The sequence below is a fragment of the Olea europaea genome, chromosome 22, assembly GCF_002742605.1.
Source record: "Olea europaea var. sylvestris chromosome 22, O_europaea_v1, whole genome shotgun sequence".
In the NCBI taxonomy this organism is placed as follows: domain Eukaryota; kingdom Viridiplantae; phylum Streptophyta; class Magnoliopsida; order Lamiales; family Oleaceae; genus Olea; species Olea europaea.
The window spans coordinates 5777141-5791322 of NC_036258.1; the positions used below are offsets into that span (position 1 = coordinate 5777141).

General features: G+C 32.4%; 1 protein-coding gene across 1 annotated transcript; it reads right to left on the reverse strand.

The window, feature by feature from the left end:
* Window positions 1–4986: 4986 nt before the first annotated feature.
* Window positions 4987–10400, reverse strand: LOC111371523 (galactokinase-like). Its single transcript, XM_022993560.1, has 13 exons — window positions 10113–10400; window positions 9567–9751; window positions 9057–9103; window positions 8768–8862; window positions 8524–8606; window positions 8287–8355; window positions 7930–8115; window positions 7623–7757; window positions 7274–7408; window positions 6711–6781; window positions 6099–6176; window positions 5421–5562; window positions 4987–5329 (listed from the first exon to the last, which is right to left on the reverse strand). The coding sequence occupies exons 1-13, from the start codon at window positions 10273–10275 to the stop codon at window positions 5219–5221; spliced, it is 1500 nt and encodes a 499-aa protein (XP_022849328.1). The 5' UTR covers window positions 10276–10400; the 3' UTR covers window positions 4987–5218.
* Between the last annotated feature and the right edge of the window lie 3782 nt (window positions 10401–14182).

A 14182-nucleotide genomic window follows, 5' to 3' on the forward strand; every position in this document is an offset into this window, starting at 1 on the left:
CTTTATTAGCAGCAGCAGATGTCAATAATTTATGAAATGTGCTTTGAATTTGAAAGTGACAGCTCATGCCGTGTAGAAACTCATACTGAGATATCCATCTCCACCGACGCGCTGTATCGAATGGGTCCAGTTTAAAATTATGATCCGAAATAGATCCGAATCACATTTTTCCCATTGCATTATTAAGCCCACTTTCTAGAAGAAAAATGTATTCTAAAATAATGTTTTTGGAGAATTTATGGTTAAAAAATAAGAAAATGTTTTCAATTTACGTGTGAAATTATTTTATTGGAGATGTATGGTTGAAAGTGAGTTTTAAAAAAATAATTTTTGATAAAAAAGGACACAAACAAGGGCAGAATTGTTAGGCTAGATTTTCAAGAATGGGATGGTCTTCGACATGTGAATCGGCTCAAATAAAATTAGGTTAGTTTTATTTGAATTTCGGTACTTAGATAAAATTGAAGTTATTTTTCTATTTCGAGCACTCTTTAATTATGCATCCACAATATACCGAAAGTATATTTTTGTATGCTAGATGAAAATAAATAATACAATTAAATAGATATTACCTTCTCTTTTTCCTTAGTTTCTTGCCATAATGTTCAATCCCCTTTCGCAAGCGCGTGTCATCATAGTTATTGATTGAGCTTGTTCACCAACTAGTTTGTCATGACATACATCATAGACACGTGTGTTGCATGTATGTGCATATTTTAGACGTTTACTATCGTATTCAAGAATGAATTACATATCTATTGCATAATCGTATCCATGCACTATTATGATCTCCGGGTGGAAAAGGGCATTTTACTTTATTCTCAAAATAATTGAAAAGAAAAACACATTATTTATTATTTTTAATGGGCCAATCGGATTGGACCAGACACGTGAAAATTTAAACTTGACTTAATTTGTCTGGATATTTTTGCCGGGGTTGACCAGATTCTTGTTCATATTAGGCTTATGCTGTATCTAAACAGGAAAAACCAGATTACGTTTAAAATTAATTCGATGAGCAAATAAGGAAGAAAAATAAATTAAATTCACCCGAATTAATCCTAAAATTGATGGACCTGTAAATTTAAATCTGCTGATAATAATTGATTTTGGTAATCCAGTTAGTAAACTACCATTTTAAATACAGTGAGATTAGTAAAAGAATATATTAATTTCTGTTAGGCAAGTAATTAATTAGTGACAGAAAATCAATAAAATTGACAAAATCTCTAAGAAAATGAGATTTCATGCTTAATTAAATTTCTAAAATTGGCACAGGAGGCAAGTATAAATCCCAAGCTTTGGTTTCCCATATACACATTAACTTGAGCATATTACCCTTGTGAACGATGAAGAAATCATTTTATTATAACTTCGTGCCGTCCACAGCAGAAGAGCAAGTATGTAAAACTGCCAATGCCCTTTATCAAGTCACTCGAGTACTCGTAGAGATAAGAGACATTTATCCTCCACCAGTTCTCGATTACCAAAATCCATGGCAGATCAAGAAAACTCTCACACCCTACGAGGTGAACACTTGCAAGATTCGAATCTCTTTTTTCGAAATGTTGGAGCACGTGTTCCGTTACTGGAATTTGTGCATGGCCAACAACGTGGTTTTGGGGCACAAGGTGAATGTTATTCTTTGGGATGTGACTGATCATCACAGCCCTAAGAGGTATAGAAATGAGAATGTTTATGTTGAAATGTTGCCTAATGATGATTACATTTTAGGTTGCATGGAATTGTTCAAAGATCTTGGTTTGAATGTTGATGATGAGATTGGACTGTATTGGGATCCTAGGGCTTCTACTTTTCAATTTAAATTATTGTGCAAGAATTTATAGAATGTAATTTATTTTATTGTAATCCTTTTTATAATGATGTGATTAATAAATAAATTTTTGATTAGCAACTTGCAACCATATGAATTTGATTCTCATTTTGTCATTTCACCTACTTGTCAGATTTTTGTTCAAGAATGAAATTTTATTGAAACTGTCTATATCCAATTCATCCTTCGGAACCCTATCACAACCCAGATCTGATGAAATAAGAGAGGAAGGGCAAAACAAGGGGGGCAATGAGTAGGAGAAATGGAGGTTTGGGCTATAGAAGGATTTGGTATTGCTCATAGTTTACAAGAGATGCTGACTTTCAAATGAAATGAAGGGAAAAAAATTATATAATCGACTTTAAATTTATTAATTTAATCACATTTATTGGTTCAATTACGTCTCCATTTGAAGTTGAAAGTGGGCATCATCATGATGTTTGAATCTTTAAATCATTTTGTCGATTAATTAAATATGTTGACTTGATGCATATAAATTTAGGTGTCAGGCTTTATTAATTTCACATATTTATGAAATGTTATTATTTACACAACACGAGAGATGCAAATAATGTGGGGTCGTTTTTAATTGTTACATTTCTAAAAAAAATAAGTCAATTTATTAGAATAGCATATTTTGTTAGTAAAAAAATTAACTTAGAATATTGTGTTTGATAAAATAAATAATGTAAAAGTGATTCTATCTTATCCCATGTTTATTATCCTTTACTTTACATTTTTTTCCCATTATTTTTTTTACAGTATGCATTTTTAACCCCACATTTTTCATTAAAATAATATTACAAGGAAATCAAAAAAAAAATTCATTCTTTTTTAACCACACATTCTCCATTAATCACTATTACATAATACATTTCTTTAAATTAATGGGGCTCAAAAAGGGCATGACTTTGAAGTACATACAAATATATTCGTATTCTCTCCTTTAATGGGTAATCAAAATTCATATCTAAATAATTTTATAAATATCTTACAAATTCATAGTTTTAATGCAACCCAATAATAAAAAATAAAAATAAAAATTTAGTTCAATATGTTTATTAGAACTCAAAGTTCTCGTTGTTCGCAAAGTGATCAATCATCAAGAATCAAGATCCTTAAGAATTAATAAGGATAATAAGATTATTGTTATATGAAATTTTAAGAATTGATTTTCAATCGAAATTTTACCACTTGTGCTGTGTTTAATAGTGTGTCATTTTTATGACCTTTGTAAGTTGATGTTGAGTTTTGGAGTGGATTTTTATTTGTAGCTTTGTTGATTTGATTTTTAAATTGTTAGATCAATCGTATTAGGTTACCTGAAAATGGTTGACATGCAATTGACCAACACTCACAATGAAAGCCCACTTTTTTTGGACTTTTTTATTCACGTGGGATCTACGCACATGTGAGAGAATATCAACCATTTTGTCAACCTTTTTCGGTTTCGGGCTAAAGTAGTTTAACTCTTGTTAGATTATAAGAATGACAAGTAATTTTATACTCTATTTTTGTCTATGTTCAGCCTAACAATAATTTCATATTTTATTTTTATAATTTTTTTTCAGTGTAAAGAATAGGATCGGATCGAATAGGAACCAATTGGTTTGATTCCAGTTCGATTCTCTAGTTTGATATAGAACTAATGGTTTCATTATTAAGATTCTCATTAATACTTAGTTTGATTAGATTTTCATTAGAATCAGATCGAATCAAATTGCGACCACTCATATTACAAAGATAATTTGTATTGTTTTAGTTAACAATTTTTTAAATAAATATTATTGATAGAACCAAAATCAAATCGAAAATGACTGTTCGAATTCTGATATACTATTCGGACCTATCCATCTGGCTTTCAAACCTAGTGACCATCCCTGCCAATTCAGCCTGACCGACGGTGGCTTCTACGGATATGATGGTACCTAAAGCATGTGGCAATGTTGTTACACTTGTACACACAAAATAAGTGTTTGGGACTTTGAATAAAATGTGTGATCAAAGAGGGGTAATTTCATGCTTTGTTGGTGGGGAGCTGGTTTGGTCCCATGACCCATATCTCCTGTACATGTTAATGCATTGAATTCCGGAACCTTGGATATTGTTCCAATTATTGCTTATTTTTTCATTATTTTAAAATTTTCATTGCAATGAAATTATTTTATTTCAATTCATATCCAAAATAATTAAATTCATATATTTTTACACTATAAACGATTAGTACTTAGCAGTTCTCTGGATTCTTAATTGTTGTACTACTTTTGAGAATTTCACTGGTAAAAATTCGGAGTATACGACTACTATTAATATTGAAATTTTTTGTAATCCTGTTCTTTATTAGAGATATATTAATTTCTCAACAATAATCTTAGATTAAATTAATATAGACTAATTAAGCATTGCATAGGTGCATAAGGAAGAAGATGAAGACATGAAAAAAATAAAATCAGTACAAAGTGGAATGTTGGGCTAAGTAAAAAATAGAAATATAGCGAATTTTAGCACATGAAATGAAGATTTTATGTAAGGGTGTGAAGTGTAGCAAATCACTTGTCGACTTATCAGCTCATCATAAAGTGGGTACGAGCCAGCTCGTGGGGTGAACTGAGTGCAGTCGAGTCGACTTGGCTCAGTTCAGAATATTTACACCTATATATATTAGAAATGGATGATCAGGAGCCAAATATTGTTTATTTTCTTGACTTAGATTAAGAGATACTCCTCTTAAATTGCAAAATAAATGTTTAAATTTTAATGAAAAAAATTATTCCTCAATTAGTATGATTTTCAACCCAAATAAGGCATAATCATAATTTTCAATCAAGGACTCACGAAGCACGACCATGATCAAGAGTATCTTGAAAGTGGAAAATTGATTTTATGTTAGGACAAAAGGATTTAAAAAATTATGAGAAAACGTTTCTAGAATTCCCCCACCCCGTTTCATTTTCAATATTTTTTTAATGCAAGTTAAAACTATCAGGAACAAGACATCATAAGGGTAACATTCAGTTACGATTAGATATCCACGAAAAACAGAAAATAGTAAGACAAAAATACTGTCTCAATTTTCAAATAATTACTTATCTTCATGTAGTTATCAACTCAAAATCAGAACTTCTAATTGTAACTATATGAACCGTTCTCAAAATATTTGAACCAGTCGTGCCCAGAGAATTATACCAGCATTTTCCATACACATCAAGTTATGAACTAGAAAATCACATTCATGACAAAACTCACTTTTGGAGTTAATTCCAGAAAATGAGCAAATTATTATACGAGTTTTTCGACTTGACATGCCAGTAATTATCCCGTGTAAATAAAACTGGAACAGATGATTTTCTACCAAATATAAGCGGCTTAATGTGCATACAGTCGTTAAAATTTGAGAATGGCAGCACCACTCGATGGCTTTGATGCAAAAATGTATAGGCCAAGATCTTTCTTATTGATCACCCCCTTGTCGATTCTTGATTGAAAAAATCTCTCCTGAAATAGATAGAAGGAAAAACATCAATATCCAATGACTTGCACATAAAATCACGGTGATTATTTACCTCATGGAAAAGACAAAACTAACCTTCAAGTTCAGGATAAATTGGGGAACGGCATTCTCCTTCACCAAGGCAACGGCACAACCACCCCATCCAGCTCCTGTAAGCCTTGCCCCGAGAGCACCATTATCTCGACAAATCTTTACAAGTTCTTCCAACTCCGGGCAGCTGATTATGAGACGGTGTGAACAAATATGCAATAAGAACATTACAAATAGCATGGTTCGCAAAACATAAATACAAGTAAAAGTAATTTTTCTTTCCAGCCTTATTTAGATAAAGTACATTTTTCTTAGTAAACGCGGTAGTTATTCTGAAAGTAACTTCTACTTTTAGTATAAAAAATTAAATCAATTTCCAATTTCTGACTTTGACCAATAAAACATATTATTTATTTTAAACTTACTTATTTACTATACAAGTAAACTTTTTAAGCTTAGCCAAAAATGGTCAGGGCATGGATAATTAGTTAAAGTATTCAATATGAGAAAATGGATTGGTAGAAAAAGGATTCATGTAGCTAGCGCCAATTTTTTCATAACAAGACTGAATTTATTGTTGTATTCAATGTGGGAAGAAAAATTCCTTTAAGTGAATGGAGGCTCAAGATAAGCCTCTGCTTACCATTTAACTCTGCAATTAAAACCACATATCTATTAAATTTTAGAACAGTTAAGTATAATCAACTGCGATTGGTTATATACCTGCACTCGTATAGTACACTGCAGCTATAGTGGCTGTCATTCATAAGCTCGCCAAGCTTCTTCAGCATGTCTTCTTCACTGCAAATATAAGAGTTTAAAGTATTATAGAGTAGAAAACTAGTACTGGGCTTTTCTACATTATCAATATTACTTTAGCATGAAAATTGAATCTTAGAGGCATTAGAATTTTGGGGAAATGTGCGCGGTGAATTGGAAGCTAAGGACAAGAAAATATTGGATATTACAATCATCACCATCTTCCAACCGCTGGAGCGGTACTAAATTGTGAAGATGTATATTTAGCCACATACTGATGTAGCTATATTTAGTAAATTTTGATAAAAGTTAATGAAATATGTGATTGAAAAGTTAATAGATAGAAGTTCTAAGTCAATGAAATGTATAGTTAAAATTAATTGCTAACTTTAGCTTAGATTTTTATCAAAGTTTTAAGCTACACCAAACAGGAGTTAATATGTTAATGACTACTTAAAAAGTTGTTAGATATTTATTATGTTAAAAGTCTACTTAAAATGAATGATTTGCCCCAAATACACAAATATAACCATTAGTGAAACATTAAAATATCCAATTGATCAAATGCCAACTCACCTTGAATTTGATGATACGGCATCTTTGAAAGCATGCACGCGCTTGGCTTCGGAGTAAACATGAGCAGCTCTCTGAAAATTGATTTAAAGTAAAATTGTAGTCCTTAAAAGGTGAAGAAAATGATTAGTTCATTTCATCTACATAATACAAGTAATATGTATCGCATTGGCCACAGAGAGCAACAATTAAATTTCCAACATTTTCCCAAGTTTTTGGTTGCACTAACTAATGTACAAATTTCTAGTTTTTGTTGGTTATAGAAATAATTGGCAGAGGTAGAAAAATGAACGCTAAGAAAATAGAAAGATAGAAAAAAATCAAGACCATGCATAGGTAAAAGAACAAAAAATAAAATACACGAATACATGTAAAAGCACAATAAAACCCTAATTTTAAGTAAAGAGCACCAAATTCGCATTTATTTAAAAATCAAGGCCTATAATTGCCGAGACGATATAATTTCCAGCATAACTAATATAAATCAGAAAATAAGAAGTATGACAAGTTATTCAAATGCCATTCAAACATCAAATGTTGTAACTCTAAATTGAATGGAAAATCACCTGGTGCAACTTAAAATGCTTAGCTGCTCTCAGCACGTCCAAGGAAGAAGGAGAATTGGCAAAAATAGCTTCAAGCTTTTCTTCAGTGATTTTCTCAATATCTTCAGCACCGTATGGTTCCTCATTCAAAAATTCCTGCAGCAATGCGAGAAACGATTACAACATGACAATTGTAACAGACATGTAAGAGCATCTAAGAACAATTAAACAATTAAATAACAAATATACAATGCTCGCAATTAGAAGAAACACCATGGTGTCAACAATGCAGATATGTAACAATAATATGCACATGCACTTACTTGCTCCACAATCTTCAATAAAATTTAAGTTCTAAAACAATACATACCTTGATAGTGAAGAGTGGATCAGAAGACCCACAAGAAGCTGCAAATGATACACACAGTCCTTCAACATCTGAAAGTGTCTTGATCATTTTTATCGCCTCTTGAGGCTTCATACCAAGCTTTGTAGCCAGTACGATCTGATATAGTCCAGCAATCAGATTTTACAAGGGGGCAAAATATAAAAAGGAATTCAAACAACTTTATTAGAAAAAATTAGTTTAATGTGCAACACTGCCACCTTCAACATAGAAAAAATTCATCGAGCATGTACAAGCTATGTCAAGAATCAGGCGAAGTCAGGTCACTTACAGCAGCTAATCGGCATTCAACAACTCTGTTATTGTAATTAGTTGCGGCCGTAACAGCTTTCTGAGATTCTGCCAATGAATGAGCTATCACAAAGGTTCCACCAGCAGGGAGCTGTACGTCAGTTCCACGAATGGGGTTAAAATCGATGAGCTCTGCAAAGCCAGATTGAGCCATCACAGAAATCGCCTGTCAAATGAAGAGATTAAATTACTTCAAAGTTGTGGGCACTTGACATTAATGATTCTAGAAAGATCGAACTTCACTGTAATTACAAATATAGCAACCATTTCAGTCTAACAATACTTTAAAATGTTTATAGTAAGTTCAGAACACATTTTGGGGAAGAATTTGAAGCACCTGGTCCATTCCCCCGGATTGGGTGCCAATGTGTCTTTCACATTCGCAAGTAAGTTGAGCAAGTTCCTTCTGTCAATATTAAGAAAACGTAATCAGAAATGGAAACAAAAAATTTCATTAACCACTTTCAATCAAGTGCTCCTTCGCGATAGAAGCAAAAAGCAGAGAACAAGTATGTGATATTTTATGTATATCAGCGCCTCATATCTGATTTATGTGAGCAAAGGGTCATGATACCTTGGGGAAGTTCAGGCCAAATGCAGCCAATATGGCAATTGTAGAAGAGCAAACTAATGCTGCAGAGCTTGATAGTCCAGATCCTACATGATACAAATATATGACCCAAAAATGAAACAACCAAATCAATCAAAATCCTCCCCTTAATTAAAAAATGTGGGGCCAAGCTAACTACAAGGCTCTAAAAAAATTAAAATTAAAAAAAAAATAATAATAAATAAATTTAATTGGACAAGTCACATACCCGTTGGAACGATGCCATCAACTACGATATCAAGTCCTACAGGTTCACCGACATTTATCTCTTTTGATTTGGTGTACTCGTAGAAGCCTTTATAACTGCAAAATGGAAATTAATGAACTTGGCAATGACAATTGTAAAACAGAGCAAGACATTTTACAATGTTTCCTTAATGCCAAGAAATGGACAACAGGCATCAGTTTGCCCGCAAGTTGAGACCAATTAAGATATATGAATGAATACTACTCCTGTATAAGTTCTGTTCAGTAACTATGGTAGATTATTTTCTTACCCACAAATGATATAGTGACCCCATTTGTGATTCTTCAAATCAATTTCCTGCAAGATAAAATCAACTGACATTTTAACATGCCATAATAGAATAGAAAAGAATTGTGGACATCTATTCAATTGCACAAAGGACATTTCTGATATTTAATGTATTACGCTCACAGCTTCTAATAACTCAATAAATCTTAATTTCAGGTAATTACACAAAGGACATTGCTGGATTGCACCAATTAAATCTTTTCCCATTCTATAGATATTTATTCACCACTGCTCCCAAACAGATTCTCACTAATGAATTACTGTGGTTTGAAATTATTTGTACAAAATCCTTATGACTCGAAATTCTAAAATTTATTCTGAAATGACCAAAATCATAGTACACAATAAAATCAAATAGAAGCAAACAAGAAAATTTGTAATTACAAAATGATGGAAAATTCTATATAGAAAAAATCAAATCTTTAAACAAAAAGCAACATTAAAATGCAGACATAGAGTAATATTATTATACCTGGTCCGGATCGGCAGGGTAGGTACACATCGAATACTTATCACTATTCACATTCGCGATGCGTATAACCTTTTCCTCATTCACGTCATGTTTCCGGATGGCGACAATGGAATCTTGCCTGATCGCCATAGGCAACACAGAATAACCTTCATAGTCTATGTGCTCCCCTATCAAATTCACCCTCCCTGAACAATAACCACTCAAAAAATCAATTTTTATTTACAAGCAACAAATCCAAATCCAAAATAGAAGTAAATCCTATTCCGACTCATATTTAACTGTCCCGTTCGACTTGTTAAAGCCGAAAACACTTTTTCCCCCAATTCGTACTACAGAATTAACTTGAAAAATGAACACGAGAAAGAAATCCATTCAGCCAACCCAAATAAGTAAATTTATCAGTACCAAACTAACTTTATCGAAGCAATATTTCACCATGTCTTCGTAAACAACGAGATTACGCAATTCCAAAAGCTTGTCATAAATCGAATTAAACTAGTAGACAATATTATGCATGATTTGCATGAATGTAAACAAAAAGTAAACCTGGTGATCGGGCGTAGATATCAGGGGAGTGGCCGAAGAATTCGATGAACTTGGATTTCAACTGATTGAACCGGAGCTCCGCTTCTTCCAGCTGGGATCCGGTTCCGTAAACGGGTTCAAGGGAAGTGAAAATTGGCACGGGTAGTTCCTCGTGTCTCGCCATTGAATTATCTGATCTCTCTGCTTTTTTCTTTCTGTACGTCTGGGTTTTGGCCTTTTTGGCTTTTGATAAAAGTGAAAGGGAATTATATAATCAACTTGAAGCGGTGAGAATAAGTAGATTTGGAGTTTTATGTTTGGGTTGGTGGGTGAGACATATTATATTCTTATTTGTTTATAATTAATTAAATTATTTTTTATCCAAACATTTCTTTAAATTTTACCCTTTTATGGATCACTTGTTTTTATTTAAAAATATCCCAACAACGTACAGTTTCCTACTGCAAATTGAGTCTCTTCCCTTTACGTAGAATTCACCTCGAGTCGGAGGAGCAACTTCTTAAGCAATCGAGATATTAAACAACGAACATTTGAAACAATTCCTCATCGGGGAGAGGGAAGGTCGATTTGTCTCGAATCTTGAATCCTACAGTAATTAACGGTATGAAGGGAGAAGTTTTTTTTATGGGAGAGTCCTAGATTTTGGGGTCATCTATTTGACTATTTCCTTGAACAAAGATGACCCTGTGGACCTGGAGAGGTTAACCTAATGATTCGGATAGGGATAGGCTCCGACTTGAATCACTACTGACTCATTGATTAAAGTTGATGGCTAAATTCCATATGGGCAAGTCACCATCAATCATGATAACGACTTGTTACTAATACTACCAGTAATTTTTTATTTGAACGGCTCAATTTAATTATATTCATATTTAAATAACATATAGAAGTTGGATTGTTATCGTAAAATTATACAAGTCTAATCAGAGTAATTTTATTTAAAGTTAGTTTTGAATTTTTATATTAAAGAGTAAAGAGATTCTCTACTCTCAACGTTGACGTTTTCATAACCATATTTCGTTCATGCCGAGGAGATTTGCCTTATATCCTTTCGGTTATGTTCGATCGTCTACTATTTTTGGACAGCGCTAGAAACACAAATATACAAGAGTGCACTTGTAGTAATGTTGAACAAACTCTTATTGTTGAATCGTCTATCATCTCTGTTCTTCCTCGAACTTCACTAAATGTTCGTGTGTATTGGTTGACCCTTGTACTAAGCCTAAAAGTGCAATCTCGTCAACCTCGTGCTATAATTTTCTCATCAAATAATTTGTTGACGTGACGATTTAGTTAACAACTACAATTTTATGCACGTACAGGTAATAAACTAGATATAATTAGGCATGACAACATACTAACATTCAGCCCTTGTTTTTCAATTCTTCCACAAGAATGCATTGAATAAAAATGATCAACATAGAGTGCAATATGAGCATGCAGTTTTTGACACCGAGTCAAGATTTTCCGTTGAAATTGTCAACCATTTTTGTCTCTATCGACTTGTGAAAGAGGGGAGATTCTGTAGTTTTAAGGTATCAAAGCAGTTGAAGAAGTGCGAGTAGAAGTGATTATTGCTTTGATCATTACTCAAAAAAAAAAATGAAGAAGAGAAGGAAACCAATGTTATCTAGACGTAACATAAAGAGACTATCATTAAGAGATATTAGTAATTTGGCTAGCCCTCTTCGCCAAAAAAGGGGAAAAGACGTATTAATCAACTAGTAAAAATGTACAATGCAACTTTGATCAAACATGTTAAAAAAGAACAGACATTAATGGAAACTAAAGGACAACTCTAAAATATTTCGTATATTTATATCAATAAATGAATTGGCAAATAAATAAAAAATTAAAGTATCGGATCTCGAAATTTAAGTACTTAAATACTTAATATATTTTATTCAACGTGAAATATTTCGGGTGATAAAGTATTACCTAAAAAATAACCAAAAAGAACTCTATCCCTGCCTGTGTTAGGTCCACAAAACATGTAATTGATATTCTCCTACCTGTCATCATTTTTTTCACTTTCATTCATATAGATGGATTCCAAAGTATGCAACTTTTTAAAAGAAAGAATAAAGAAAAAGTTTTGTTTTTTTTGTCCGAGCCACAACAAGCAGAGCCGAGCCGTTGAATCGATGAGTTACTCAACCCTCTGGCCATCCCTATGTTTTTTCAGTATAAGTGCTTGGCAAACTTTCGAACCTAACTTTAGAATACCTAAAAGTGTAAGAATATTTAATTAACACATACATTAGAAAGTTAGTGTGCTGGTGCACCACATCGCTCACATTTATAAGCTTGGGGAGCGTATAGATGTATTACTTTTTCTGTATGACGGTTAAGTGGTGCAGTCGTGTAGCAACATAATGCTTAACAATGAACATGGCGAACACAAGATTAAACGAATTTTTAAAATTGATTTAAATCAAGATTTTGTTGATTTTAACTTTTAAAATGAAAATTAACGACAATCGTTTATTATGAAGATAGCGAAATTAGATCTAAGAATTAGAAAATTTTAATAACCAACCAACAATAAAGCCATAGTTCTTGATTTGATTTTAATTTTTAAAGAAATCGAGAAAACCAAGTAGCAACTTTTAGAAAGTTAAAAGTAGAGCCATGAACAAACAGAATAAATTATAATAAATGCCAAGACCCCAGCTGCGCCAATACAATTTTGATTAATAAAATTATTTATTTAAATCATACTTATTTACTGAAAAGTAAACAAACTTATGAGTAACGTTTTGGAGCTTAAACAAACATACACCACACTAAATCTTGTACTGCTAATGCCACCTCCATTTGAGCTTATGTCATATCTTTCGCTTTACGCCTTTTCTTCAGAAAATTTGGCTGCGGTTGGTTTTATTTTCCATTTTCCATTTTCGATTTCAAAATGATTTTTAGTTTTCCCCGAAAACAGCACGTGTTGGGTGTTTTCCGTGTTTTGAGAATTTAAAACTAAAGATGCTAAAAATGATAAAAAGTTGTTTTGTGTTTTCAGTTATAAATTTTAACTCGTTTTCGAAAATACATTTTTGAAAACGATGGACCAAACGCGTTTTTAGCGTTTTCGAAAACGAAAAATTCAGGGTGTTGAAAGTTTCTTGAAACTCTATATTGATTTGAGATCTTTTCTATTTATAATGGATTTGCTTGTCAAGAATCACAATGTAGGTCTCTTCTTCACCTAAAAATTTAAAACCTAATTATGTATTAAGCTCTTTTTTAAGTTCCATTCTTTTCATAAGAAGAAGTTTTGAATTGTGTATTGATGGGAAATATGTGATTAAAAAATATTGAAAAGTTTTGAATTTGCATATAATATTATTTTATTAAAAAATATGTGGTTGAAATGATGTTAAAATCCTGTTTAAATTTTTTTTTTCCCAAATAATGATGCTCAAACATGGGCTAAGTAAACAATGCTCGATAGGAGATTATCATAATTGAGTCCAACTCTAAAAGTAAAGCAAATAAAAGTTTTTACATTTGCAAACAAATTGTCATAAGGTGTAGAGTCATCTTTAGGGCTGGGCAAATCTTCCGAACCGAACCGAACCGATCCGAACCCGACGGTTCTTATCAAATTAAATACCAGAATGGGTATCTGAATTGAGAACCGACGGGTACGGTTCGGTTCTCGGGTCTAGACCAAGAACCGAAGAACCGAATAAGAATCGAATCTTTCTAATTTTTTTTTATATTGAGTAAATCAAATTATTTTAATTTTAATTTTTTCTAAACAAATTAACAAATTAATGATTTCTAAATCCAAATTTTTGGCCCAATAATTTGTTTCATTTCTAATTTTTTTAATTTTTGGCCCAATTACCCATTTTATTGTTTCATTTCTTAGCCAAACAAGATCAAATCCACTAAATAACCCTAAACACCTACAATAAAGTGCATAATGTTGTCTCGACTCTCGCACTCACTCTCGCAACCTATCTAATATTCCAAAACCTATACAATCGTCGGCCGACACTCTGACCTCCGATCGAAGCCGTGACTTTCCCCGACTGAAGCTTTGATCGTAGCGATCATTTGAA

Coding starts and splice junctions, on each gene's coding strand:
- LOC111371523 (XM_022993560.1), bottom strand. CDS start 10,275: ATGGCGAGACACGAGGAACTACCCGTGCCAATTTTCACTTCCCTTGAA. Junction 9,104..9,566: donor ACCCTGCCGATCCGGACCAG/GTATAATAATAT, acceptor TTTATCTTGCAG/GAAATTGATTTGAAGAATCA. Junction 8,116..8,286: donor AATCCGGGGGAATGGACCAG/GTGCTTCAAATT, acceptor TTCATTTGACAG/GCGATTTCTGTGATGGCTCA.